Source organism: Hylobates moloch, unplaced genomic scaffold (genome assembly GCF_009828535.3).
Source record: "Hylobates moloch isolate HMO894 unplaced genomic scaffold, HMol_V3 SCAFFOLD_21, whole genome shotgun sequence".
Classification (NCBI taxonomy): domain Eukaryota; kingdom Metazoa; phylum Chordata; class Mammalia; order Primates; family Hylobatidae; genus Hylobates; species Hylobates moloch.
In genome coordinates this window covers 24745517-24771058 of record NW_026652296.1, presented here as the reverse complement: position 1 = coordinate 24771058, position 25542 = coordinate 24745517, and the positions used below count along the sequence as shown (strand labels likewise).

Here is a 25542-nt window from a genome sequence, read left to right as displayed (position 1 = left end):
TAAAAATACAAAAATTAGCCGGGCATGGTGGTGTACACCTGTAATCCCAGCTGAATCCAGGAACAAGGCAAAGATGTTCCCTCTTACCACTCCTGTTCAACATTGTACTGAAAGTCCTAGCTAGTCCATTCAAGAAAAGGAAATAAAAGGTATACAGATTGGGAAGGAAGAAATAAAACTATCTTTGTTTGCAGATAACATTATTGTCTATGTAGATAATTCCAAACAATTTTTTTAAAAAGAAAAACCTCCTGAAACTAATGAGATTATAGCCAGGTCACAGGATACAAGATTAATATACGAGAGTCCATTGCTTTCCTTATACCAGCAATGAACAATTGGAATTTGACATTAAAAAACACAATACCAGCTGGGCACAGTAGCCCCAGCACTTTGGGAGGCTGAAGCGGGCGGATCACTTGAGGTCAGGAGTTCGAGACCAGTCTGGCCAACGTGGTGAAATCCCGTCTCTGCTAAAAATACAAAAATTAGCTGGGGCCAGGCATGGTGGCTCACACCTGTAATCCCAGCACTTTGGGAGGCTGAGGCAGGTTGGATCACTTGAGGTCAGGAGTTCAAGACCAGACTGGCCAACATGGTGAAACCCCATCTCTACTAATAATACAAAAATTAGCCAGGCATGGTGGCACACACCTGTAATCCCAGCGACTCGGGAGGCTGAGGCAGGAGAATCACTTGAACCTGGGAGGTGGAGGTTGCAGTGAGCTGAGATCATGCCATTGGACTAAAGCCTGGGGGACAAGAGTGAAACTCCGTCTCCAAAAAAAAAACCAAAACCCAAACCAAAAAGCCAGGTATGGTGGCAGGCACCTGAAATCCCAGCTATTTGGGAGGCTGAGGCACAAGAATTGCTTGAACTCAGGAGGCGGAGGTTGAAGTGAGCCGAGATTGTGCCACTACACTCCTCTTGGGTGGCAAGAGCGAAACTCCATCTCAAAAAAAAAATTAATAACAAATAAATAAATTACCTAATATTTTTACAGAATCTAATTTCTAAAGAATTCAATTCCTAGGCCAGGCATGGTGGCTCATGCCTGTAATCCCAACACTTTGGGAGGCCAAGGTGGGCGGATCACCTGAGGTTGGGAGTTCAAGACCAGCTTGACCAACATGGAGAAACCCTGTCTCTACTAAAAATGCACAATTAGCCAGGCGCGGTGGACACCTGTAATCCCAGCTACTCGGGAGGCTGAGTCAGGAGAATTGCTTGAACCTGGGAGGCGGAGGTTGCAGTGAGCCGAGATCATGCCATTGCACTCCAGCCTGGGCAACAAGAGCGAAAATCCGTCTCAAAAAAAAAGAATTCAATTTCTAAGGAATCCATTATGAAAAGGCTAAATATTGCATGATTCCAATTCTATGACATTCTGGAAAAGAAAAACAATATAGAGATAGTAAAATCATCAGTGGTTGCAAGAGGTTTGGAGTTCAGGAGATGGGATGAATAGGTGAAGCACAGGGGACTTTTAGGGCAGTAAAATTATTCTCTGTGGTACTGTAATGGTGGATACAAAAGCATTTGTTAAAACCCATTTAATTTTACAGCACAAAGAGTGAATCTTCATGTATGCAATTTGTTAAAAAAGAAAAAAATTGGCCTAGTGGCTGATTAGCGTAGTGGCTCACGCCTGTAATCCCAGCACTTTGGGAGTCCGAGGCAGGCGGATCACGAGGTCAGGAGATTGAGACCATCCTGGCTAACACGGTGAAACCCCGTCTCTACTAAAAATACAAAATATTAGCCAGGCGTGGTGGTGGGTGCCTTTAGTTCCAGCTACTCGGGAGGCTGAGGCAGGAGAATTGCTTGAACCCGGGAGTCGGAGCTTGCAGTGAGCAGAGATTGCGCCACTGCACTCAAGTGCGGGCGACAGAGTGAGATTCCATCTCAAAAAAAAAAAAGAAAAAAATTATCTAGGAGGTCAGTGGATCTGAGGAAGGAATACAAACTATGACAAGATAATCTAACCATTACAAATGTATGAAACCATCTCTATGAAGGAGTTGGGGGGAAAAGATGCTGACTTAAGTAACTTTGGAAATGAGTGGAGCTGGTAAGAGTAAAGCAAAAAGGAACTGTGTCTGAGCACTGTGCCCTAGTGATAAAGCTGTTTCTCATGAAGGTAGGGATTAACAATACTTCTACTACTATACATGTACACAGTGTTAACACTGAAATAAATCAGTTCAGTAAATGGATGGCAGAGGTTTGGAGCCAGGTTTTTCACAATTTAAGCAGGAATATGTAGAAAGCAGGGGGAGCCTAGAATGCTCCATGTAGTAATGGATTAGAGTTGAAAACATCAGTAGACACTCAAATTTAACTCAGTATATACTTACAGATAATTATGTATAGAAATATGTATAGGTAGGCCAGGCATGGTGGCTCACGCCTGTAATCCCAGCACTTTGGGAGGCCGAGGAGGGCGGATCACGAGGTCAGGAGATCGAGACCATCCTGGCTAACACAGTGAAACCCTGTCTCTACTAAAAATATAAAAAAAAAATTAGCCGGGCATGGTGGCAGGCACCTGTAGTCCCAGCTACTCAGGAGGCTGAGGCAGGAGAATGGCGTGAACCCGGGAGGCAGAGCTTGCAGTGAGCCAAGATTGTGCCACTGCATTCCAGCCTAGGTGACAGAGCAAGACTCCGTCTCAAAAAAAAAAAAAAGAAATATGTATAGGTATGGGTAGAAACATACAACTGTTTTGCTCTGTCAGATAATAGGGCCTAAAAGAAATGATACCCTTCCAGCAATGAGCACACTTAGCACTTGGATCTTGGTTGGTTTCGCTTCTTTTCTTTTCTTTTCTTCGCTTTTCTTTTCTTTCCTTTTTTCTTTTCTTTCCTTTCTTTTCTTTCTTTTTTTTTTTTTTGACAGAGTCTTGCCCTGTCACCCAGGCTGGAGTGCAGTGGCACCATCTCTGCTCACTGTGACCTCTGCCTCCTGGGTTCAAGTGATTCTCCTGCCTCTGCCTCCTGAGTAGCTGGGATTACAGGCATGCGCCACCATGCCTGGCTAACTTTTTGTATTTTTAGTAGAAACGGGGTTTCACCATGTTGGCCAGGCTGGTCTGGAACTCCTGATCTTGTGATCTGCACACCTCGGCCTACCAAAGTGCTGGGATTACAGGCATGAGCCACTGTACCTGGCCTCTTTTATTCTTTTTAAGAGACAGGGTCTTGCTCTGTCACTCAGGCTGGAGTGCAGTGGCAAGTGATCATGGGTCACTGCAGCCTTGAACTCCTGGGCCCAACCAATCCTCTCACCTCAGTATTCTGAATAGCTGAGACTACAGGTGTGTGCTGTCATGCCCAACTAATTTTTTTTATTTTTTGTTAGAGACAGGGTCTCACTATGTTGCCCAGGCTGGTCTGGAACTCCTGGCCTCAAGCAATACTCCCACCTTAGCCTCCCAAAGGGCTGGGATTACAGGCGTGAACCATCGTGCCTAGCCTCCATACTGTTTTTCATGATGGCTGTACTAATTTATATTCCCACCAATAGTGTGTGAGGGGTCCCTTTTTTGCAAATCTTTGCCAACATTTGTCATATTTTGTCTTTTTGATAGTAACCATTTTAACAGGTATGACTCAACATCTCATTGGATTTTCAATTTGCATTTCCATGATGATCAATGATGTTGAGCATTTTTTTCATATACCTGTTGGTCATTTGTATGTCTTCCTTTGAGAAATGTCTATTCAGAGTTTTTACCCACTTCTAAACCAGGCTATTTGATTTCTTGAGACTGTGTTGTTTAAGTTCATTATACATTTTAGATATTATCTTCTTATCATATGTACAGCTTGCAAATATTTTCTACCATTCTTTAGGTTGTCTTTTTACTTTGTTGGTTGTTTCCTTTGCTATGCATGAGCTTTTTAGTTTGATGCAATCTCATTTGTCTATTTTTGCTTTTGTTGCCTGTGTTTTTGGGGTCATACCCAAAAAACACCATTGCCCAGGCCAAGGTCAAGAAACCAGATCATGATTTCTAATACAATTTCCCAATAAAAGGAACAAGGGCTCTTTGGAAGAATGGTTGAATCTAGGACTAGGGCAGGAAATACACAGGATGAGTCTAGAACATATTGTAAACGCCAGAAAGTAAGGAAGAGCTGGGGGAGGGGGCAGGAACTACTTTAATATGGGAGCATGTCCAAGGGACATGGGGGCCACCTAAAAGATCTCCCAATGGTCAAAGCTGAAACAATTTGAACAACAAAGTAAAGCAGTGTTGGATTATAACCAAAAGTACAAAATAAACATTCATGAGTGCATATTGATATAAATGAATTAATAATGAATTAATAAATGGAGGAGAAGAGACAAATCTCCCTGCAGAATAAATTTCAAGCAATTTATGTAGATACGCTGTCTTAAAGGAGAGAGAGCCTAACTCTCTACTTAAATGTGGGCCATGCATAGGACTTCCTTCCAAAGAGTACAGTATGGCAAGGGGGGAATGAAGTAACTTTACAGTGGAAAAAATCTGAAAAACACAGCCAGATCATCAAGGCCAACATCAACAGTAAAGCATCATGTTGATAGTATTGTCTCTTGATAGGATGTGATGAAAATGTCATTTAACCTCTGTGGCCATCCTCTCAATATCTTATAACTCCGGTCTAATCATGAGACATGATTAGAAGAAAAACATGAGACAAATTTTAACAGTGTGGCATTCCACAAAATACTCAATGAGTACCCTCAAAACTGCCAAGGTCATCAAAAATGGCCTGAGAAAATGCCACAGCCAAGAGGAGCCTAAAGAGCCCTATTATTAAATGTAATGTTGTATCCTGGATAAGATAGTGGAATAGAAAAAGGGCATTAGGTGAAACAGGAAATCTAAGCAACTCATTGACTTTAGCTAACAATAATGTAGCAGTAGAGGTTCACTAATTGTAACAAAGACATACCCATGTAAGATGTGGGAAACCGGATGTAGGGTATATGGGGACTCTCTGTACTATCTTCTCAATTTTCCTGTAAATCTAAAACTGTTTTAAAAAATAAGACCACCAGGCCGGGCACAGTGGTTCATGCTTGTAATCCCAGCACTTTGCTAGGCTGAGGCGGGTGGATCACCTGAGGTTGGGAGTTTGAGACCAGCCTGGCCAACATGATGAAACCCCGTCTCTACTAAAAATACAGAATTAGCCAGGTGTGGTGGCATACACCTGTAACCCCAGCTACTCGGGAAGCTGAGGCAGGAGAATCGCTTGAACCCGGGAGGCGGAGGTTGCAGTGAGCCAGGATCGCACCACTGCACTCCAGCCTGTGTGACAGAGTAAGACTCCGTCTCAAAAAAAAAAAGGAATCCAAGGCTGGGCGTGGTGGCTCACACTTGCTGAAGCCCAGGAGTTCAAGACCAGCTTGGGCAACAAAGCGAGACCCTGTCTCTACAAAAAATTAAAAAGTTAGCTGGACATGGTGACATTTGCCTATGATCCCAGCTAATTGGGAGGGTGGGGTGGGAGGATTGCTTGAGCCTGTGAAGTCAAGGCTGCAGTGAGCCATGATTGTGTTACTGTACTTCAATCTGAACAACAGAGTGAGAGCCTGTCTCAAAAAAAAAAAAAAAAAATGCAGTTGTGGGAGCGAGGGCAGTATGGATGACCACGCTTGGCTATGAGCTGATCACAATGGAAGCTGAGTGGCAGGTGCCAGAGCTGAATGAGAGGAGGAGGAGCAGTGTGCAGGTGCAGAGGTAGGGCGGGAGAAGGGCTTTCCAGGAGGAGCAATGGGCCTTGGCCCATCTGTGCCTGCAGAGGGCTGTCTCCTGAAGCCTCATGTGTGGTTATTCGGCATCTGGGAAACTGTTCCCTCACCAAGCCCTCTCCTCTGTTCCTCTGTCACTTTCTCCAAGGTTGTCCTTACGCCATTCTCCCCGTGTGTTATGGTGAACTGTGCATGCTCCTTCCCTCCACTCACACCAGCCTGTATGTCCTCAGGGCTGGGAAGGTCAGTCCAGTACTGTCTGGGAGGTCCAGTCTCTAGCACAGCCCTCTGTCAATGCTGATTATTTTTTAGCTTTTAGAAAGTTCTTCCTTTTGTTTAGTAAAACATTGCCTCCTACAACTTTAAACTAGCTCCTCTCCTCTCCCTGCCCTGTCCCCCAAAACAGAAGAAATCCACTTCCTTAGCATGTGATGCCCTTAGGTATTTAAAGAATGCTGTTTTGTTTTTCATTCAGCATTTATGTAGCCAGGCACAGTGCCAGTGTTCCGTTAATTATTTTCATATTCACACAGAGTGGCCTCCATTCTTTCGGTCATTCTTCAAGGGGCATAGTTTCCAGCCTTCCAGCCCATTGCTCCTCCTGGAAAGCCCTTCTGCCTGCCCCACCTCTGCACCCACACACTGCTCCTCCTGCCACTCAGCTCTGTCACCTGCCTCCCAGCCTCCATAGTGATCAGCTCACAGCCAAGCATGGTCACCCACACTCCCCCCACCCCCACTACTGGATTCATTGTTTCAGTGGTCTTATTTTTTACAACAGTTTTAGATTTACAGAAAAACTGAGAAGATAGTACAGAGAGCCCCCATATGGCCCACGCCCAGTTTCCCCTGTTATTAACATCTTACATTAATACGTCTTTGTTAGAGTTAGTGAAGGCGGTGTCTGCTTCACTTCAATTTGTTAATGTTTCAGAGTAAGGTGTTCAGAGCTGAACACAGGGCACTAAGGGACACTGAGGCCTGGGCAGGATGGAGGCACGAGGATGGAAAAGGCCTTGCTCAGTTTGGTAGGCAGTGACAGGAGGAGAGGCTGTGTCAGGAACAGGAACAACAGGGTCTGTTTTGTCCAGGCCCTGCAATGCTGGAACAGGGAGTAAGGCCTTGATTTCCTAGAAGTTCTGGAAGGCTTTGGGTGGGAACTTAGCACAAGGACCTGGCTGCTGCTTCCCACATAGGGCCAGCACATAGAAAGCCTTCAACAAATATTTGTTAACGTGACCCCTTTGAAGAAAATGTCTGTGGATGCCTTCGTGAGGTGCCTGTGGTAGGACTCTGAGCTCCCTGTGTTGAGGCCCTGGCTTCAGCTGTAGGAGAATGAGAGTGGTAACTGCTTGACTGAACCCGCCCCCTGGAAGGTAGGTCACATCGTCCTCACCCTTGGGAGTAGCAGTGTGGAGCTGGATCAGCCCTGGGAACAGCAGAGGGTGGGGCCTAGGGTAGAGGGACCCAGGTTTTGAGCCAGGAGATATAGGAAGTCCAACTTCTCCAAGGAACAGGCAGGCTGAGGCCTCTGAGGTGGTCAAGACTGGGCAGGCCAGAGCCATGGGCAGCGCAGAAGAGAGGTGGCAAGCAGCATTTCTTATTTTGATTTTGCTTCTAATAGTTAGCTGTGTGGCTGCAGGCAAATCACTTTCCCTTTCTGAATCTGTGTCATGGGAAAATGAGGAGATTCATCTGGGTGAGCTGCCACCTCTAAAGTTGTGTGGCTCCATTTGGGTCACTCATTCAGCAGATATTCCTTGAGCACCTACCATGCTCCAAGCATGGCACAAAGTGCCATTGTGGCTGAGTAGACTGACATAATTCCTGCCCTCATGGGACTTATGATCTAGTCAGGACAGACAACAAACAGGTAACTAGTAAATACATAGAAAGTTACAAATTGCTGTTAGGAATGGAATGAAAAGCAGGGTGGGTGGGGAGGTTCTTAAATGGGGTGGCTAAGGGAAGGCTGCTCCGAGGAGGTGATGTTTAAGCTGAGACCTGAATGATGAAAATAATAAGCTATGGGGCTGGGCACAGTGGCTCACACTTGTAATTCCAGCACTTTGGGAGCCCAAGGAAGGATGATGGCTGAGGCCAGGAGTTCGAGACCAGCCTGGGCAACATGGTGAAACCCCGTCTCTACCAAAAACAAAAATTAGCCGGGTGTGGTGGTGCACACCTGTAGTCCCAGCTGCTCAGGAGGCTGAGGCAGGAGGATCCCTTGAGCCCAGGAGGTTGAGATTGTAGTGAGCTGAAATCATGCAACTGCACTCCAGCCTGGGGACAGAGTGAGACCTTGTCTCAAAAAAAAAAAAAAAAAAAAAAAAAGAATAAGCTATGGAATGACCTGGCAGAAAAGTGTTCCAGACAGAGAAGCGGCAAGTTCAAGGTTCAAGGCAGGAAGGAGAAGGTGTGTTGAGGGGATTGGAAGGGAGGGCAGGGTGGCTGGAACAGACTAAGCAAGGCAGCGGTGACATGAGGCTGAGATGGAGGGCCTGGAAGGGTGAGACAGCCCAGGCCTTAGGAGGCATGAGATTTATTTGATCCCAGGTGCTTTGGAATGCTGTTTGAAGCATCTAGCCAGAGAAGCAACTGACTCCAGCTGTGTGCATGCAGCAAGTGGGTTGGAGGTGGCTGAGAGAGCAAGCAGGACAGCAGTGGTCCTGAGTGGATCCCTGGTTCAAGGATGGGCTCTGCCACTTTAGTCTCATTACCTTGGGCAAGCTACTTAAACTCTTTGTGCCTCTGTTTCCTCATTGTAGTTGCTGAAAGCACAGACTCTGAAGACAGACCACCTGGTTCAAAGCTTAGATTTATTGCTTTTCCTGATGTGTGATGTTGGACAATTTTATTTTTCTTTTCTTTTTTTTTTGTTTTGAGACGGAGTCTCACTGTGTCGCCCGGGCTGGAGTGCAGTGGCGCGATCTCCGCTCACTGCAAGCTCCGCCTCCCGAGTTTATGCCATTCTCCTGCCTCAGCCTCCCAAGTAGCTGGGACTACAAGCACCCGCACCACGCCCGGCTAATTTTCTGTATTTTTAGTAGAGGCAGGGTTTCACCGTGTTAGCCAGAATGGTCTCGATCTCCTGACCTCGTGATCCACCCACCTCGGCCTCCCAAAGTGCTGGGATTACAGGCGTGAGCCACTGTGCCTGGCCGATGTTGGACGATTTTCTTAACCTCAGCATCCTCACCTGTAACATGAGAATGAGAATAGGAGTCAGCTCACTGGATTGTGGTGAGGGTTAAATGGGTTATAGACGCAAAAACTACAAGAGGGCCTGGAATTTAGTGAGTGCTCAATAAATGTTCGTTGGTGCTATTATTACCATTTTGTCATCATTGCTATTGTAATTATAAGATGATTGACCGTGGATAGGTAAATTTCCTTTCCTGAACCTCATTTTCCACATCTGAGGATAACCCCCACATCCTAGGATGGTTATAAGGTATAAATTCATATATATATGTTTCCTCCCCAGAGTAGGAGCTAGCTAAAGAGCAGCCATTCTGGTTTCTGTGCAAGTCCTGGCATTGGCTAGGAGGGCCTTTGTTCCCACTGTACTCAACATGAGAGACACACGAGGTGCTTCCTGTCCCCCAGAGCACTCTCACACATGCCATCTCGTGTAGACCTTCAGCAGCTTCAGAGGAAAGGTGGCATAGCTCCACCCCAGTCTTGCCAAAGAGAGACAAGGCCAGGGCTCAGAGCACCCAAAAATTTGTACGTGGTCATATTTCAAGGTCTAGAACCCAAATGGTGGAGGTGGGGACGGTGTTCCAGATCCCGCTTCACATCTTTCAAATTCAGAATCTTTTGGAGACATGTCGGTAGATATTCTCACCTGCATTTCACAGGCGAGCAATGGCCCAGGAGGTACCGTGTGCCCCAAATCACATAAGTACAATTTTGAAATATGGAATCAATCTAAGTGTCCATTAACAGATGAATGGATAAGGAAAATGTGGGACATATACACAATGGAATATCATTCGGCCATAAAAAGGAATGAGATCCTGTTATTTGCAGCAGCGTGGATGGCACTGGAGGCTGTTATGTTAAGTGGAATAAGCCAAGCACAGAAAGACAAATATTGCATGTTCTCACTCATATGTGGGACCTAAAAACTGGATCTCATGAAGATAGAGAGTAGATTGGTGGTTACCAGAGGCTAGGATGGGGAGGAAGAGAGGGAATGAAAAGAAAGAATATGCCTGTTTTTATTTCCAGTGAACTGTATGCTTAAAAATGGTAAAGATGGTAAACTAGATGTGTATATTGTACTTCAACAACAGCAACTTGGATCCAGGATTAGTCCCAACCCCATGTGTCCTCCACAGAGTGGGCCTCTTGGTTTGTGGCCCTTTTTCTTCTTGAGCCCTACACAGCTGGCATTGGTGGCTCTGGGGCCACTAACCATTCCCGCCCCTGCCCCTCCTTGCCTGAGCCTTGATTAACAGCTGAGAGGCTGAAGACTGAGCACTGGATTGGGAGTTTAGCAACAAGGATTCTAGTCCTGGCTATGCCTGTCCCAGGGTGTCTCCTTAAAAAGCGGATTACACCCTTCATCACAGAAGCAAGTATGCCTGTGGACTTCCATCTCCCTTCCAGATAGAACAAAGTAGGAATTCAAGCCAAGGAGCAGGAGGGCAGCTGGAGAGAGGAGGACCTGTGGCCACCAAAGTCTGTGAGGGATGGAGGAGAAACAGAGGCCTGCAGGAAAGGGTGGGGTAGGTGGCTGCAAAGATAAGGTCTAGAAGAGGACTGGTTGGCTGTTTGACTTTTTTATTTGACTTTTTTTTTTTGAGACACAGTTTCACTCTGTCACCCAGGCTGGAGTGCAGTGGCGCAATCTTGGCTCACCACAACCTCAGCCTCTCTGATTGAAACGATTCCCCTGCCTCAGCCTCCCGAGTAGCTGGGGTTACAGGCACTGGCCACCATCACCATGCCCGGCTAATTCTTTTTTTTTCTTTTTCTTTTTCTTTTTTTTCTTTTTTTTTTTTTGAGATGGAGTCTCGCTCTGTCGTCAGGCTGGAGTGCAGTGGCGCAATTTTGGCTCATCGCAACCTCTGCCTACCAGGTTCAAGCGATTCTCCTGCCTCAGCCTCCCAAGTAGCTGGGACTACAGGCACGTGCCACCATGCCTGGCTAATTTTTTGTATTTTTAGTAGAGACAGGTTTTCACTGTGTTTGTCAGGATGGTCTCGATCTCCTGACCTCGTGATCCACCCGCCTCAGCCTCCCGAAGTGCTGGATTACAGGCGTGAACCACTGCACCCAGCCCTAATTCTTGTATTATTAGTAGAGGCGGGGTTTCACCATGTTGGCCAGGCTGGTCTCAAACTCCTGACCTCAGGTGATCAGCCTGCCTCGGCCTCCCAAAGTGCTGGGATTACAGGTTTGAGCCACCACACCTGGCCTATTTTACTTTTTTGGGATAGTCTGTTGCTCTGTCGCCCAGGCTGGAGTGCAGTGGTGCGATCTCAGCTCACTGCGACCTCCACCTCCTGGGCTCAAGAAATCCTCCCACCTCAGCCTGGGACTACAGGCATGCACTATCACACCTGGCTAACTTTTGTAATTTGTGTATATATGTGGTTTCACCATGTTGCCTAGGCTGGTCTCAAACTCCTGGGCTCATGTGATCCACCCGCCTGGGCCTCCCAAAGTGCTGGGATTACAGGTGTGAGCCACTGCACCTGGTGCCCAGCTGTTTGATTTTTGTTGTAAGTCCTTAGGAAGAGAAAACAGATTTGCTCGACAAAAACAAAAACAAAAACAAAAACAAAACAAAAAGCTTTAATTGGACATTGGGGAAAACTTGAGAGCGATAGTGGCAGTGAGATTGCTGGAGTGGGACAGTGGGTAATCTGATTTGGGTGCTCTTCTAATTCCACGGTTAGAGGAATTCCATGTGATGTAGCAAAAGGGGCCCAGGATTTCTCCTGCCTGTCATTTGCTCAGTGATCCCAGATAAATTCACCTCCTGTTTGAGGCCTTCTTTTTCCCATCTAGAAAATCTGCGGGTAGGCTGGGCACGGTGGCTCACGCCTGTAATCCCAGCACGTTGGGAGACCGAGGCGGGTGGATCACCTGAGGTCAGGAGTTCGAGACCAGCCTGACCAACATGGAGAAACCCCATCTCTACTCAAAATACAAAATTAGCTGGACGTGGTAGTGCATGCCTGTAATCCCAGCTACTCGGGTGGCTGAGGCAGGAGAATCATTTGAACCTGGGAGGCAGAGGTTGCAATGAGCTGAGATTGGGCCATTGCACTCCAGCCTGGGCAACAAGAGCGAAACTCCATCTCAAAAAATAAAAGAAAAAAATAATGAAAATCTGCGGGCAGACCTGGCCAGTCTCTGAGGTCTAACTTTCTGTGACTTCTCCCGAGGGTCTCCACCAGGCCTTCCTTCCAGAGGGTGAATGCGACACACGACCCTTGATCCTGATGAGCTTGGGAAATGAGTTGATACGGATAAGGAAGGAAATATTTTACAAACTGATTGACAATGATGACGAGATGATGAAAAAGTTGTTAAAGCTCAATATCGCATTCCCCAGGTCAGTACTGGAAATGTGCATAAGTCCTATCAGGTGAAATGAACAATTTTTCACCTGTTATTTTAGTAAAAGAAGGAAAAATATAATACCTGTTGCTGACAAGGGTGAAATGAAACTGGGAGTTGTTGGTACACTCTAGATAGGCTCAATCCTTTTGATAATAATTTTAGCATTACATTTCAAGTGCTATACAACTGTCCCAACACTTTGAGACAGAGATTCATCTGTGAATTTATAGAGCCAAAATATGAAGAAAGCCCCTACATTAAGATGTTCATTGCAGGGTCGGGCGCGGTGGCTCACACCTATAATCTCAGCACTTTGGGAAGCTGAGGCAGGCAGATCACTTGAGGTCAGGAGTTTGAGACCAACCTGGCCAACATAGTGAAACCCCATCTCTACTAAAAACACAAAATTAGCCAGGCGTGGTGGCACATGCCTGTAATCCCAACTACTCAGGAGGCTGAGGTAGGAGAATCACTTGAACCTGGGAGACAGAGGTTGCAGTGAGCCGAGATGGCATCACTGCACTCCAGCCTGGGTAACAGAGTGAAACTCTGTGTTAAAAAATAATAAGGCTGGGCGTGGTGGCTCACTTCTGTAATCCCAGCACTTTGGGAGGCTGAGGTGGGTGGATCACCCGAGATCAGGAGTTCGAGACCAGCCTGGCAAACATGGTGAAACCCTGTCTCTACTAAAAATACAAAAATTAGCTGGGCATGGTGGCGGGCACCTGTAATCCCAGCTACTCAGGAGGCTGAGGCAAGAGAATCACTTGAACCCAGAAGGCGGAGGTTGCAGTGAGCCAAGATCGCATCATTGCACGCCAGCCCAGTCAACAAGAGCGAAACTCTGTCTCAAAAAATAAAAAATAAATAATAATAATAAGGCCGGGAGGAGTGGTTCATGCTTGTAATCCCAGCACTTTGGGAGGCCAAGGCAAGTGGATCACCTGAGGTCAGGAGTTTGAGACCATGCTGGCCAACATGGTGAAATCCTGCCTCTACTAAAAATACAAAAATTAGCCGGGCATGATAGTGGGCCCCTGTAATCCCAGCTACTCAGGAGGCTGAGACAGGAGAATCACTTGAACCCGGGAGGCAGAGGTTGAAGTGAGCCAAGATTACACCATTGCACTCCAGCCTGGGTGACAGAGCAAGATTCCACCTCAAAATAATAATAATGATAGGCTGGGCGTGGTGGCTCATGCCTGTAATCCCAGCACTTTAGGAGGCGGAGGCAGGTGGATTACCTGAGGTCAGGAGTTTTAAGAGCAGCTGGCCAACATGGTGAAGCCCTGTCTCTCTAAACATAGTCTACTAAACACACCACCAGATGTGGTGGCGGGCACCTTTAATCCCAGCTACTCAGGAGGCTGAGGCAGGAGAATCACTTGAACCCGGGAGGCGAAGGTTGCAGTGAGCCGAGGTTGCCCCTTTGCACTCCAGCCTGGGCAACAAGGGCGAAACTCTGTCTCAAACAAAAATAATAATAATAAAAAATAAATAAAATAAGATGTTCATAGCAGCCATATTCATAATAGAAAAACAATGACAACAACATTCATGTGTGCCACACTAAGGGGATAGTTTATAAAATTGTGGTATATTCTCTTGATAGAACATAATTGTTTTATTTAAAAAATGGTAAGCTTAATGGCTCTGTAACAGCAGGGTGAAATGGGCGATATAATGATACTGGAAAAGGGCGGTACAGAATCGTACATGTGCTATGACTATGCCTTTGTAAAACACTGATCCCAGAGAAACCCAGAAGGAAAGAAGCAAACATGACCATGCCTGTGGTAAGAGTCATTTTCTCTGGGAGGTGAGACTAAAGGGGACTTTCTGGTTATATATTCCTCTCATGTTTTATTTCATTTTATATTTACTTATTTTTTTGAGACAGGTTCTCACTCTGTTCCCCAGGCTGGAGTGCAGTGGCACAATCATGGCTCACTGTAGCCTTGACCTTCTGGGCTCAAGGGATCCTCCCACCTCAGTCTCCTGAGTAGCTGGAACTATAGATGTGCACTACAATCCTCAGCTAATTGAAAATTTTTTTGTAGAGATGGGGGTCTCATTATGTTGCCCAAGCTGGTCTTGAACCAGTCCTCCTGCCTTGGTCTTCCAAAATGCTGAGATTTACTTTTATAATTATTAAAAATAAATATGTATCTTGAAAGATTAGATAATTTTTTTTTTTTTACTTTTTCATAGTGTCCAAATTTTCTAGAGTGAATGTTAATGCTTTTATAATGGGAACAAATAACTTTTTTAAAATATAAAAATTAACTTATTGCCCTGACCAGTGGTCTCAAAACTGTTTTCATCTCACACTGCTATTACTAAAAAGTGTTCAAGCATGCACTCCCTGGTATGTATATGTAATATAAATAACATCTGTTAATTTGTTTTTATTATATCCACATATAATATTACTGTACCTATATATTACAAACATATAAAAATTGATCTTTTAAAAGAATAAGAGAAAGATAAGTATAAATGAAATCCTACTATTCACATACTCTAGTGGATCTTGTACATCTCCCTGGGTGACGTGTCTCTCCACCCTGGCTTTGTTTTGTGTGTGTGTGTGAGAGACGGGGTCTCACTCTGTCATCCAGGCTGGCATGCTGTGGCTGAATCTCAACTCACTGCAACCTCCGCCTCCCGGGCTCAAGTGATCCTCCCACCTCAGCCTCCCCAGTAGCTGGGACAACAGGCAGGCGCCGCCATGCCTGGCTAATTTTTTTGTATTTTTTGGTAGAGACGGGGTTTTGCCATGTTGCCCAGGCTGGTCTCAAACTCCTGAGCTCAAAGGATCCACCCACCTGGCCTCCCAAAGTGCTGGGATTGCATGAGCCACCGCGCCTGGCCTCCACCCCCACTTCGGGACCACCTAGCTAGACTCCTGCAAAAGTCTTATCACGGGTTCCTCCCCTTCAGTCTCCTCCCTGCTGGATTCTTTCTGCACACTGTGTTCTTGTTAAAACCCTAATCTAGTTGTGTTAAACTCCTGCTTGAAACCTTTCAATGGTATCTCACTGCCTATAGGATAAAGTCCAAACTCAGTGCTACCTCAATGACCCACCACAGTCTGACCCCCCACTCAAGCCCCCTGCAGCATCTCCTGCCACCTGCAATTCACTCCAGCAACTCAGGCGGGTTGCCTGCTAGATGCTGCACATACCTTGCCTTTGCCAATGCTGGCCCTTTTGCCTGAAATGCTAACCCCAGTCCTGCCTCCACCCTTTGTGATAAATTCCTGCTCATTCTGGAAGATTCATCTTCTGCAGCAAACCTCCTCAGACTAACCCCAGTTTGGGATAAGTACCCCCTTTCTGCACACTCATAATATTCTCTACACAGCTCTATCATTGATCATATCATGTTGTCATACAGTTACATGTTTGCACAGCTCTTTCCCTTCCACCTGATTAAGTGCTTCAGGAAGGCAAGGCTGTGCTTTATCCGCCCTTGGTCTCTAGCACCTGTACAGTGCCCAGCATGCAGAAGGTGCTTAATAAGTGTTAACTAAATGTGATTGGGCCGTACTCATTGCAGAAGTTTGAAAAACACTGAACAGCGAAAAAGATAAAACCCAAATTATTTGCAATCCTCCAGCAATCCCAGTTAGCATCTTCTGTATTTCCTTTTAGCGTTTTATTCACTTCGTGAATATGTGCCAAATATGCATTTATTGTCATGCTCTGTTTTCATAGTGGAGCTCATACTTCCTACACATTTTCTTTACTTACGGTGATACTGTGGTCAGACACGGTTTTGGCAGCAGGTGTGGGAAGCGAGTGATTCCAGTGGTAGAGAAAGGGGGTATGAAGGCAGACAGAGCTGCAGGTAATTCCAGCCCTGGCCAATAAGCACACAAAAGGCTCTGACGTGAGATCTTCATGACCTTGAGCAATGTGAGGTCTTCATGACCTTCTGTAGGCATCCAACTCCAATCAGCAAAACAAGAAAATTAGAATAGATCAGTATTTTTTAAAGTATGAAACATATTCCACAGGAGGGTTACTGGATAATTTTAGGCGGCTCACAGATTGACGTTTTTAGTTTTAACATTTATGTATTTATTTGTCTGAATTAGAAAAAGCAGCATGACTAGCTTACTAACCATGTGATCTGACAGATCTGGTTGCTTAAGACAAAGTTAAAGTAAATATTTAAGTAAAAGGAACTGAACAGATTGAAGGAAAATCATTCGTAATTTTTTTTTTTTTTTTTTTTTTTAGACAGAGTCTTGCTTTGTCACCCAGGCTGGAGTGCAGTGGTGTGATCTTGGCTCACTGCAACCTCTGCCTCCCGGGTTCAAGTGATTCTCCTGCCTCAGCCTCCGAAGTAGCTGGGATTACAGGCGCCGCCACCACACCTGACTAATTTTAGTAGAGACGGGGTTTCACCACGTTGGCCAGGCTGGTCTCGAACTCCCAACCTGAGGTGATCCGCCCACCTCGGCCTCCCAAAGTGCTGGGATTACAGGTGTGAGCCACTGTGCCCAGCCCAGAAAATCATTAGTAAATTTAAAGAGCAGATGATATGTAGATAAGGCCAACACTGGGGCAGTCTTGTGAGAAAAACAAGCTGAAAAATACTGGTGGTTCCTTCTGGTTCAAGGATGCCACACTTCTCTGATTCCTGGGTACTACCAATATAGGAAATGGCCATTTAGACCTGCCACTCAAAAAAGGGTTTAAGGAGCCTTAGCTCCTTGCATATTGCCTGGCACATGATGGGGATCAGTTAATATCTGTTGAATGGAAATTCAGAAAAGGTTTACATAGACTTGAGCGAGGGCAGATGGAACATTCAGCATCCGCCCTGCTCAGTCAGCATTTGTGGCCCTCATCTAAAACGCTGACCCACAGAATTCTGTCTTATTCATTAATCGTTGAACTCATGCCTTTCTAGACTGCTAAAACAGGCAGAAAACATATCCATTATCTAGCTCAAATCCCTCACGTTTTAACCGAAGACTCTGAGGTCCTGAAGATCACAGAGCCGGTGGCAGAGGTACCTGTCCTGTGAACAGCGGCAGGCTGGATATCCTGAAAATCACCCCTACAGAGCACGGGGTGGCCCGTTCGGGGTAGAATGCATGGCTGCATCCACAAGAAAGTCAGGAAATCCCCCAAGGCCAAAGTGAAGAGGATCACCCAAAACAGACAGATAGTATGAACTAATGCCGGGGATTGCCCAGGAGGGCTTAAGGGCGTCACGGGCTGATTTTTTTTTTTTTTTTTTTTTTGAGACGGTGTCTCACTGTCTCCCAGGTTGGAGTGCAGTGGCGTGATCTCAGCTCACTGCAATGTTCCCCCACTGGGTTCAAGGGATTCTTGTGGCTCAGTCTCTTGAATAGCTGGAATTACAGGCGTGCACCACCACACTTGGCCAATTTTTGTATTTTTAGTAGAGACAGGGTTTCACCATCTTGGCCAGGCTAGTCTCGAACTCCTGATCTGAAGTGATCCGCCTGCCTGGCCTCCCAAAGTGCTGGTATTACAGGCATGAGCCACCGCACCCAGCCATGGGTTGATTTTTTAAAGCCTGAAAGGACAGATGCAGCTTTCAGTTCAAGTGAGACAGGGGATTGGAACTGAGACCCCTGTGTGAAGCTGAGGCTACCCTGTTCAGTGAAAAAGTAGGCTAGAAATCAATGTGACCGTCAGCATCAGGAAGTGACATGGAGTCTTGTCTGTCTTAGCTTAGAATCTAGGTTAAAAAAAAACTATCCCCTAAGAATTAGTCATCACATGCTTGCCCCCTCCTAGGTTTTGGTGAATCCCTTAGCCTCACCCCAATTTCTATGTTTCTGAAATGGGGTGGTTGTGAAAATTAAATGAGTTAACAAATGTAAAGTGCTTGACACATGGTAAGTTCTAAGTCAGAGTGAGATGTTTTGTTATTTATTATCTAAGAAATTGAGAGTTAATGGAACTTTTTAAGTGAGGACTACCCAGTAGTGTGCTCATGGATGTTTAACAACCAGCTCTCCAAGATGCCAGAGGAGGACCCTGGCTTGCAGTGTTTGCTGATTTCCATAGTGTAAATACTCCTACCATGGCCAGTTTCACACTACCAACCTGCTACCACAAGCATGGAGTTGAGAAGAGGTGCACACGGTCAGCTTTCATGAGCAGGTGGAAGCTGGCTTTGTCATATTGCTGACACTACGGGACTAGCTTGTAGCCATGCTGACCTCTGGGTTTTTTCTTAAGCCAATCTCTATGGATCAAAGTTGGCTTTATCTTTGTCGATATAATCTGGCTGGAAGAATGTTCTGACTTGTTAGTGATGTATTCAGCTTGTCTGCTTAGGTAAGAGAGTACAGGTGAGTTAATTGAAGCTTAATACCCCCTTGCCTTGCTGTGGTCTCAGGAGGCCCCAGTCCTTCTTCCACCTTCCTCAGCCTCACTTGCTATGAGGGGAGGGGGCAGAGTGGAGCCAGAGCACCATGGCCAGTCCAAGGCAGCCACCAATCGACTTCTGTCTCTACAGACCTGCCTGTTCTGGACATCTCACGTAAACGGAATCATGTAATATGTATATACCACACTTTATCCATTTATCAATATAAAATGATTAATGAGCTATTTTACATTCTTTTGTTGTTCTAAGTCTGTGAAATCTGGTATGTATTTCACACTCACAGCACATCTCTATTTCAGACTGGCTGCATTTCAGGTACTCAGTAACTACATGTGGCCCATTGCTACTACATGAGACAGCACAGGCCTAAGGGAAGAAAATTGTGGAAAGGGAAAGGGTGCAGAGGGAGGGTCTGGGAGGGTCACAAGAGCAGGATGAAGCACCACATGCTTAGGGAGGGAAGAGTAGCAGGAGGCAAGGCTGGAGGGGTGGGACTGGCATGAGAACCTCGGCTTCTGTGCCTGCCCTTTAGTGATGAAGATATGTGCCAGAAGTTCCTCCAGGAGAACAGCTGGAATATGTTTCGGAAGGACCTGTTGCAGCTGCTCATGGAGCCTCGCCAAAGTCAACTGTTCACTCCAAACCGGCCCAAGAAGAAAGAGATCTACAACCCTAAGTCTGTGGTCCTGGATTTGTGCAGCATCAACAAGACGACTAAACCTTGTTATCCTATTTTTATGGCACCCCAGAAATACCTCCCTCCATTGAGGATTGTCCAAGCCATCAAAGCACCTCGGTACAAAATCCGAGAACTCTTGGCTTAGTATATGAGCGCAGGGGTCCTTATTTAGGACAAATAAAGGATGGTGGATTGGCCGCCATGCTTTCTGAATGACCACCATGGGAGTTGTGGGACTTGGAGGAAGGGGGCCTGGAGGGCTGAGCTGTGGGTCCAGAGAGGTGTTTGGGGGACAGCAATGGGGGCACAGTCTCCCTTGATGCTTGAGGGCTGGGCTGAGTGAATGAATGGTCAGAGGCTGTGTGTGGACGGGTTAATCACTGGGCATAGTTTCAGGGTAGGAGGGTCTTGTCTGATAAGCTGGATGTGGGGAAGGCTCAAATCAAAGTGGTCAAGACTAGGGTTGCAAATGCCTTCCAAGGCCAGACAGGTCATCTAAAGGAGTGCAGCGGCAGGGATGCTGGGGCCTGCTGTGTAAGTTCCCCATCCAGATGGGGCAGCTGCCCCTTAGCCCAGTCAGTTGCTGCCCTGTCAGAAAATAATTCGGCCTCATATTGTCAGTCTGTAGATTGTTCAAGAGAATCAAGAAATTCAATATTTTAGATGATTCCTACCAATTTTTAAACACAAGCAACTAATTCAGATTGTTTTCAAATAGTGTCAAACAAAACATATATGGGCCTGCAGGTGGTGGGCTGGGTCCCTGTCAAGAGAGTGAAGTGAGGCTGCGACTGGTTGGGAGGAGGGTACAGGAGCCAGAGAGACGCTGATGGGACAGCATGACAGGAGCAGGCATCAGGTCCAGGATGAGGAGTGAGCAGCTGTGACAGAGGAGGTGGAGACAAGGAGGCTGCAGAGTCGGAACGAAAGAAGGCTCCTCACTCTCTCTGCTGGGTCTTTAATCTGGAGCTGCCCAACACTGATCTGGGCCTAGAACTCAGGGTTCCTGTCTCCAGCAGCCTCAGCACCACAGACCAAGCTCCAGACACCTCTTTCCCTTCGAGAACCCCATAGGTTAGCTTGAGAGCACTGAGGAGCCTGGCGGAGGCCATGGTGGCACCGGAGCCTGCGCGCTTCCAAGTCACCCACCCTGTCCCTGGCAAGGCATAGACTCTGAGGAACACCTGGGCGTCTTGCTGGGCACCAGGAGCTCTGGCAGTCCCAGATGTGCTTCTGTCTCACTGGACCCTCTTGAGCACTTTGATTCCCTTATCTGTACCTCAGTTTCCCCAGTGGTGAAATGAGCAAGTTGGACAAGATCGATGGCTTTCATGAATGGGGGTGAGTCTAGTTTGAAAAGTATATTCAACATTATAGTTTTGTTTGTTGAATTTATTTTTTATTTTTATTTTGAGACAGGGTCTTTTTTTTATTGTACTCTAGGTTTTAGGGTACATGTGCACAATGTGCAGGTTTGTTACATATGTATCCATGTGCCATGTTGGTGTGCTGCACCCATTAACTCGTCATTTAGCATTAGGTGTATCTCCTAATGCTGTCCCTCCCCCCTCCCCCCACCCCACAACAGTCCCCGGAGTGTGATGTTCCCCTTCCTGTATCCATGTGTTCTCATTGTTCAATTCCCACCTATGAGTGAGAACATGTGGTGTTTAGTTTTTTGTCCTTGCGATAGTTTACTGAGAATGATGATTTCCAGTTTCATCCATGTCCCTACAAAGGACATGAACTCATCATTTTTTATGGCTGCTAGACAGGGTCTTGCTCTGTTGCCCAGGCTGGAGTGCAGTGGCACGATCATAGCTCACTGCAGCCTCGAACTCTTGGGCTCAAGCAATCCTCCTGCCTTAGCCTCCAAAGTAGCTGGGAGTACAGGTATGCACCATCATGTAGGGCTAATTTAAATTTTTTTTTCGTAGGGACAGGGTCTTACTGAGTTGCTCAGGCTGGTCTCAAACTCCTGGCCTAAAGTGATCCGCTCACCTTGGCCTCCCAAAGTGCTGAGATTACAGGTATGAGCCTGATACGATTTGGCTGTGTCCCCACCCAAAATCTTATCTTGAATTGTAATAATCCCCATGTGTGAAGGGCAGCACCAGGTGGAGATAATTGAATCATGGGGGCAGTTTCCCCTATACGGTTCTCATGATAGTGAGTGAGTTCTCACGAGATCTGATGGTTTTATAAGGGGGCTTTCCCCGTCGCTCAGCTCTCATTCTCTCTCCTGCTGCCATGTGAAGAAGGATTTGTTTGCTTCCCCTTCTGCCATGATTCTGTTTCCTGAGGCCTTCCCAGCCATGTGAAACTGTGAGTCAATTAAACCTCTTTTCTTTATAAACTACCCAGTCTCAGGTATGTCTTTATTAGCAATGTGAGGACAAAGTCATACAGAGCCACTACACTGGGACTCTGTTGAATTTAAAAGAAAACCGCTTTCATTGCATACCAGAAAAGAAGTATGAAATTTTTCTCTCTGAAGGGGGTGTGGACGTAAAGGGTAAAGAAGCAGTGGACTTACAGATCTTCACTTCCCTGATAGCTCCAGAATCAAGGAGTCAGGGATGTCTGCAGCAGTCCTGGAAAGGTCGACTGTGACCTACAAGGACAAGGGGTCACTGTTTGGGGACCAAGTAAGTTGGGGTGTCTGACCATATTTAGGTATCTTTTTGCTTTTAGGGCTGTGGCTCCAAGATGATGGTGTGGGCTTCTTATTCGTCCATTTGAAATTTATTTATTTATTTATTTTTGGAGACAGTCTTGCTTTGTCACCCAGGCTGGAGTGCAGTGGTGCAATCTCAGCTCACTGCAACTTTCCGGATTCAAGCGATTCTCGTGTCTCAGCCTCTCAAGTAGCTGGGACTACAGGTGTGTGATATCAGGCCTGGCTACACGCCTAGCTAATTTTTTGTATCTTTAGTAGAGATGGGGTTTTGCTGTGTTGCCCAGGCTGGTCTCCAACTCCTGAGCTCAGGCAATCCACCTGTCTTGGTACTTCCAAAGTGCTAGGATTACAGGCGTGAACCACCGTGCCCAGCCTTGAAATTTATTTATTGAGCACTGCGGAGAGAGTCAAAGGGTAGATAAGATGCATTTTCTGTTGCCTTTTATTTTCTCGGCTAGGGGTCACCAAACTCCTTTTAAATTTTATGTTTTAAAATTTATTTTTGAGACAGGGTCGCTCTCTGTCACCCAGGCTAGAGTGCAATGGCATGATCATAGCTCACTACAGCCTCAAACTCCTGGGCTGAAGTGATCATCCTGCTTCAGCCTCTTAAGTAGCTGGGATTACAGGTGTGCACTACCATGCCTAATTTTTTCTTTTCTTTTCTTTTCTTTTTTTTTTCTGTGTAGAGACAGGGCCTCACTGTTCTGTCCAGATTAGTATCAAACTCCTGGCCTCTAGTGATCCTCCTGCCTCAGCCTCCCAAAATGCCAGGATTACAGGTGTGAACCACTATGCCCAGCCCAAACTCTTTATGTAAGGGGTCACATGTTGAGCACTTATTACGTGACAGTCACCTTGCTGAGCATCTGACTGTGGAGTTCAGTGACCAGTTGAGTCCTGCAGGCTCTGCCACTTAATGGCTGTTGAGGATTAAAAGAGGTGGTATGTGTATAACAAGGTGGAAGATTTTTTTCACCAAGATCTCTGGGTCCTGCTTCCTGGGAAATAAGAAAATGCTTCCAGAATAACAGGCAGGACATGTTTTCTAGGGCAGTAATGGGTGAGAAAATAGCCTGGAAGAGCAACTGAGGGTGAGGGTACTGAGAAGGGAGAGAGACTCTGGGTTGGGCTTCAGGAGGTCTTGAGGGGAGCTGAGGAAGAGCAAAGTTCCTGAAGCCACTGTGTGACAAAAGAACTTGAGAAGGAGAAATGTCTGAAGAGGACTTCAAGGAGTCCTCTGTGCTTTTCTGTGCATTGAGAATATGTCCCTCTTTGGCACTTGTTTGAGAAACCAAGTGAACATTTGAATAGAATTATAGGATTAGGCAGAACTGCTGTCTCTTTGAATCCAGTAACCAAGCAGGGAGGGGGCAGCAAGAGGTGCTTGTTATATTTAGCGTATGGTGTAAAGTCGCCGGCAGAGTAAGTGCTCAGCACTCGCTAAGTGTTATTCACGTCTTTTAGACCAAGGTCAATTTGATCATCTAGAAACTCTCTTCCCCTTCAGTGGAATAGGAAACTGAGACTTTGGAAAGCTGAGACCTCATAATCAGTGATAAAGGCCATCACTGAGTGGATTGGGGTAGGAGGAGCCTGAATGACTTCTCACCCAACCCCCACACTCTTCTCTAGGTGAAGGAGCTCATGGGAACATGAACGGCAGCCTCTCAGGGGAGAGTGGAGACAGGGCAGCAAACCATACCAAGCACTGTGTGGGGAGGGTACTGTTTGGAAAAAGAATGAGTGGGATAGTGTGGGGAATGTAGGGCGGGGGGCGGTGGGACTTGTGTGTGAGCCTAGCTTCCAGGCTGTGAGCTGCAGAATGAGCGCCGGTTCTCAAGCCTCCCTTTCCCCAACACACACACACACACACACATACACACATACACACATACACATGCACACACACATATACACATACACATATATATACACATACATATATATAAATACACATATACACACACGTCACACATACACACACACATACACATACACACATACGTACATACACACACAACAACATGGGATCAGATTCAGGCAGGAGACTGGGTGTGGTGGCTCATGCCTATAATCCTAGCACTTTGGGAGGCTGAGGCGGGAGTTCAAGACCAGCCTGGGAAACATAGTGAGACTCTGTCTCTACAAAAAATACAAAAATTAGCCAGCCATGGTGGTGCATGCCTGTGGTCCAAGCTACTTAAGGGAGCTGAGGTGGGAGGATTACTTGAGCCTAAGAGGTCAAGGCTGCAGTGAGCCATGATCATGCCACTGCTGCACTCCAGCCTGGGTGACAGAGTGAAACTCTCTCTTAAAAAAAAAAAAAAAAAAAAAAAAAAAGGAGAAGAAAGAAAAAAGAATCAGGCAGTGGGCAGTGGAAGACATAACATGAGCATTTACCTGGGAGAGTTCACTCAGAAGGAGTAAATATGATACCCCCTGGCACAAGTGTTTGGAACAAATGACATTTTCAGTGCTGCAGAGGTCCTCACTGCCACCTAGGCACAGATCCAAGGGTCCCGGAAGCCCGGGGTGATCTGCCATGCCTAAGAAGCCAGGGAGAGGGCCCCGGGCTCAGGTATGGAGTACCCAGTGCGTGCCAGGCATTATGTGAGGCACTCTACAGAGGCCATCACTTACTCTGAAACTATTTCCTGGCAGCTAACTGGATGGCAGCATCCACTTGAGAGATGAGGAGCCCGAGGCCCCAAAGGCAAAGCTCACTCAGCTACCAGGTGGTAGTTTCAGAAAATCCAGGAAAACCACAGCCCAGCACCCTCCTAGTTAATCAGCATTGAAGTGTGTGGACAGTTACACCACCGTTACTCATCTATCCCAAATGAGCCACCTATTTTCAAAAAAGGAAGTCTGCACACACAGCCCTGAAACTGTGCTGGGGAGAATATAATTGCCCTCTGGAATTATTTTCCACATGTAAATAAGCATAGTCATACTTGGAGAAGCACGCCCAAGAAGCTTGAGCCAAAAATATAGCCCCTAGTGCGAAAAGCTTCCACTGTTTGGGGGGAAAATAAAAAAACCCACTTGAAAAATAAACACAGTACACATTACCAGCGTTTGTTATAGGTAGTGTTTAAGGTCCCAACTTGGGGTTGGAAGAAAGTCATTGTTTAAATCTTCTATTCTGGTAGGGTGTGGTGGCTCATGCCTGTAATCCCAGCACTTTGGGAGGCTGAGGTGGGCGGATCACAAGGTCAGGAGTTCGAGACCAGCCTGGCCAACATGGTGAAACCCCATCTCTATTAAAACATATTAAAAAAAAGCTGGGTGTGGTGGTGGGCACCTGTAATCCCAGCTACTCGGGGGGCTGAGGTAGGAGAATCGCTTGAACCCAGGAGGCAGAGGTTGCAGTGAGCCAAGATTGCACCACTGCACTCCAGCCTGGGTGACAAGAGCAAGACTCTGTCTCAAAAAAAAAAAAAAAAAAAGAAAAGAAAAATCTTCTATTCC

General features: G+C 46.3%; 1 protein-coding gene across 13 annotated transcripts in view; it reads left to right on the top strand.

The window, feature by feature from the left end:
- Positions 1-21711, top strand: part of CNBD2 (cyclic nucleotide binding domain containing 2) — a 78571-nt gene extending 56860 nt beyond the window's left edge. For 8 of the 13 annotated variants that reach the window (XM_058433027.1, XM_032141814.2, XM_032141815.2 and 5 more), the window contains 2 exons: positions 12151-12320; positions 19242-21711. In XM_058433027.1, coding sequence (XP_058289010.1) covers positions 12151-12320; positions 19242-19533 — 462 coding nt within the window. In that variant the 3' untranslated portion in view covers positions 19534-21711. Of the gene's footprint in view, positions 1-12150; positions 12321-16575; positions 16781-19241 lie in introns of all 13 variants that reach the window. The other 5 variants (XM_058433026.1, XM_058433029.1, XR_009211491.1 and 2 more) reach the window with 4 other exon arrangements.
- The last annotated feature ends 3831 nt before the right edge of the window (positions 21712-25542 follow it).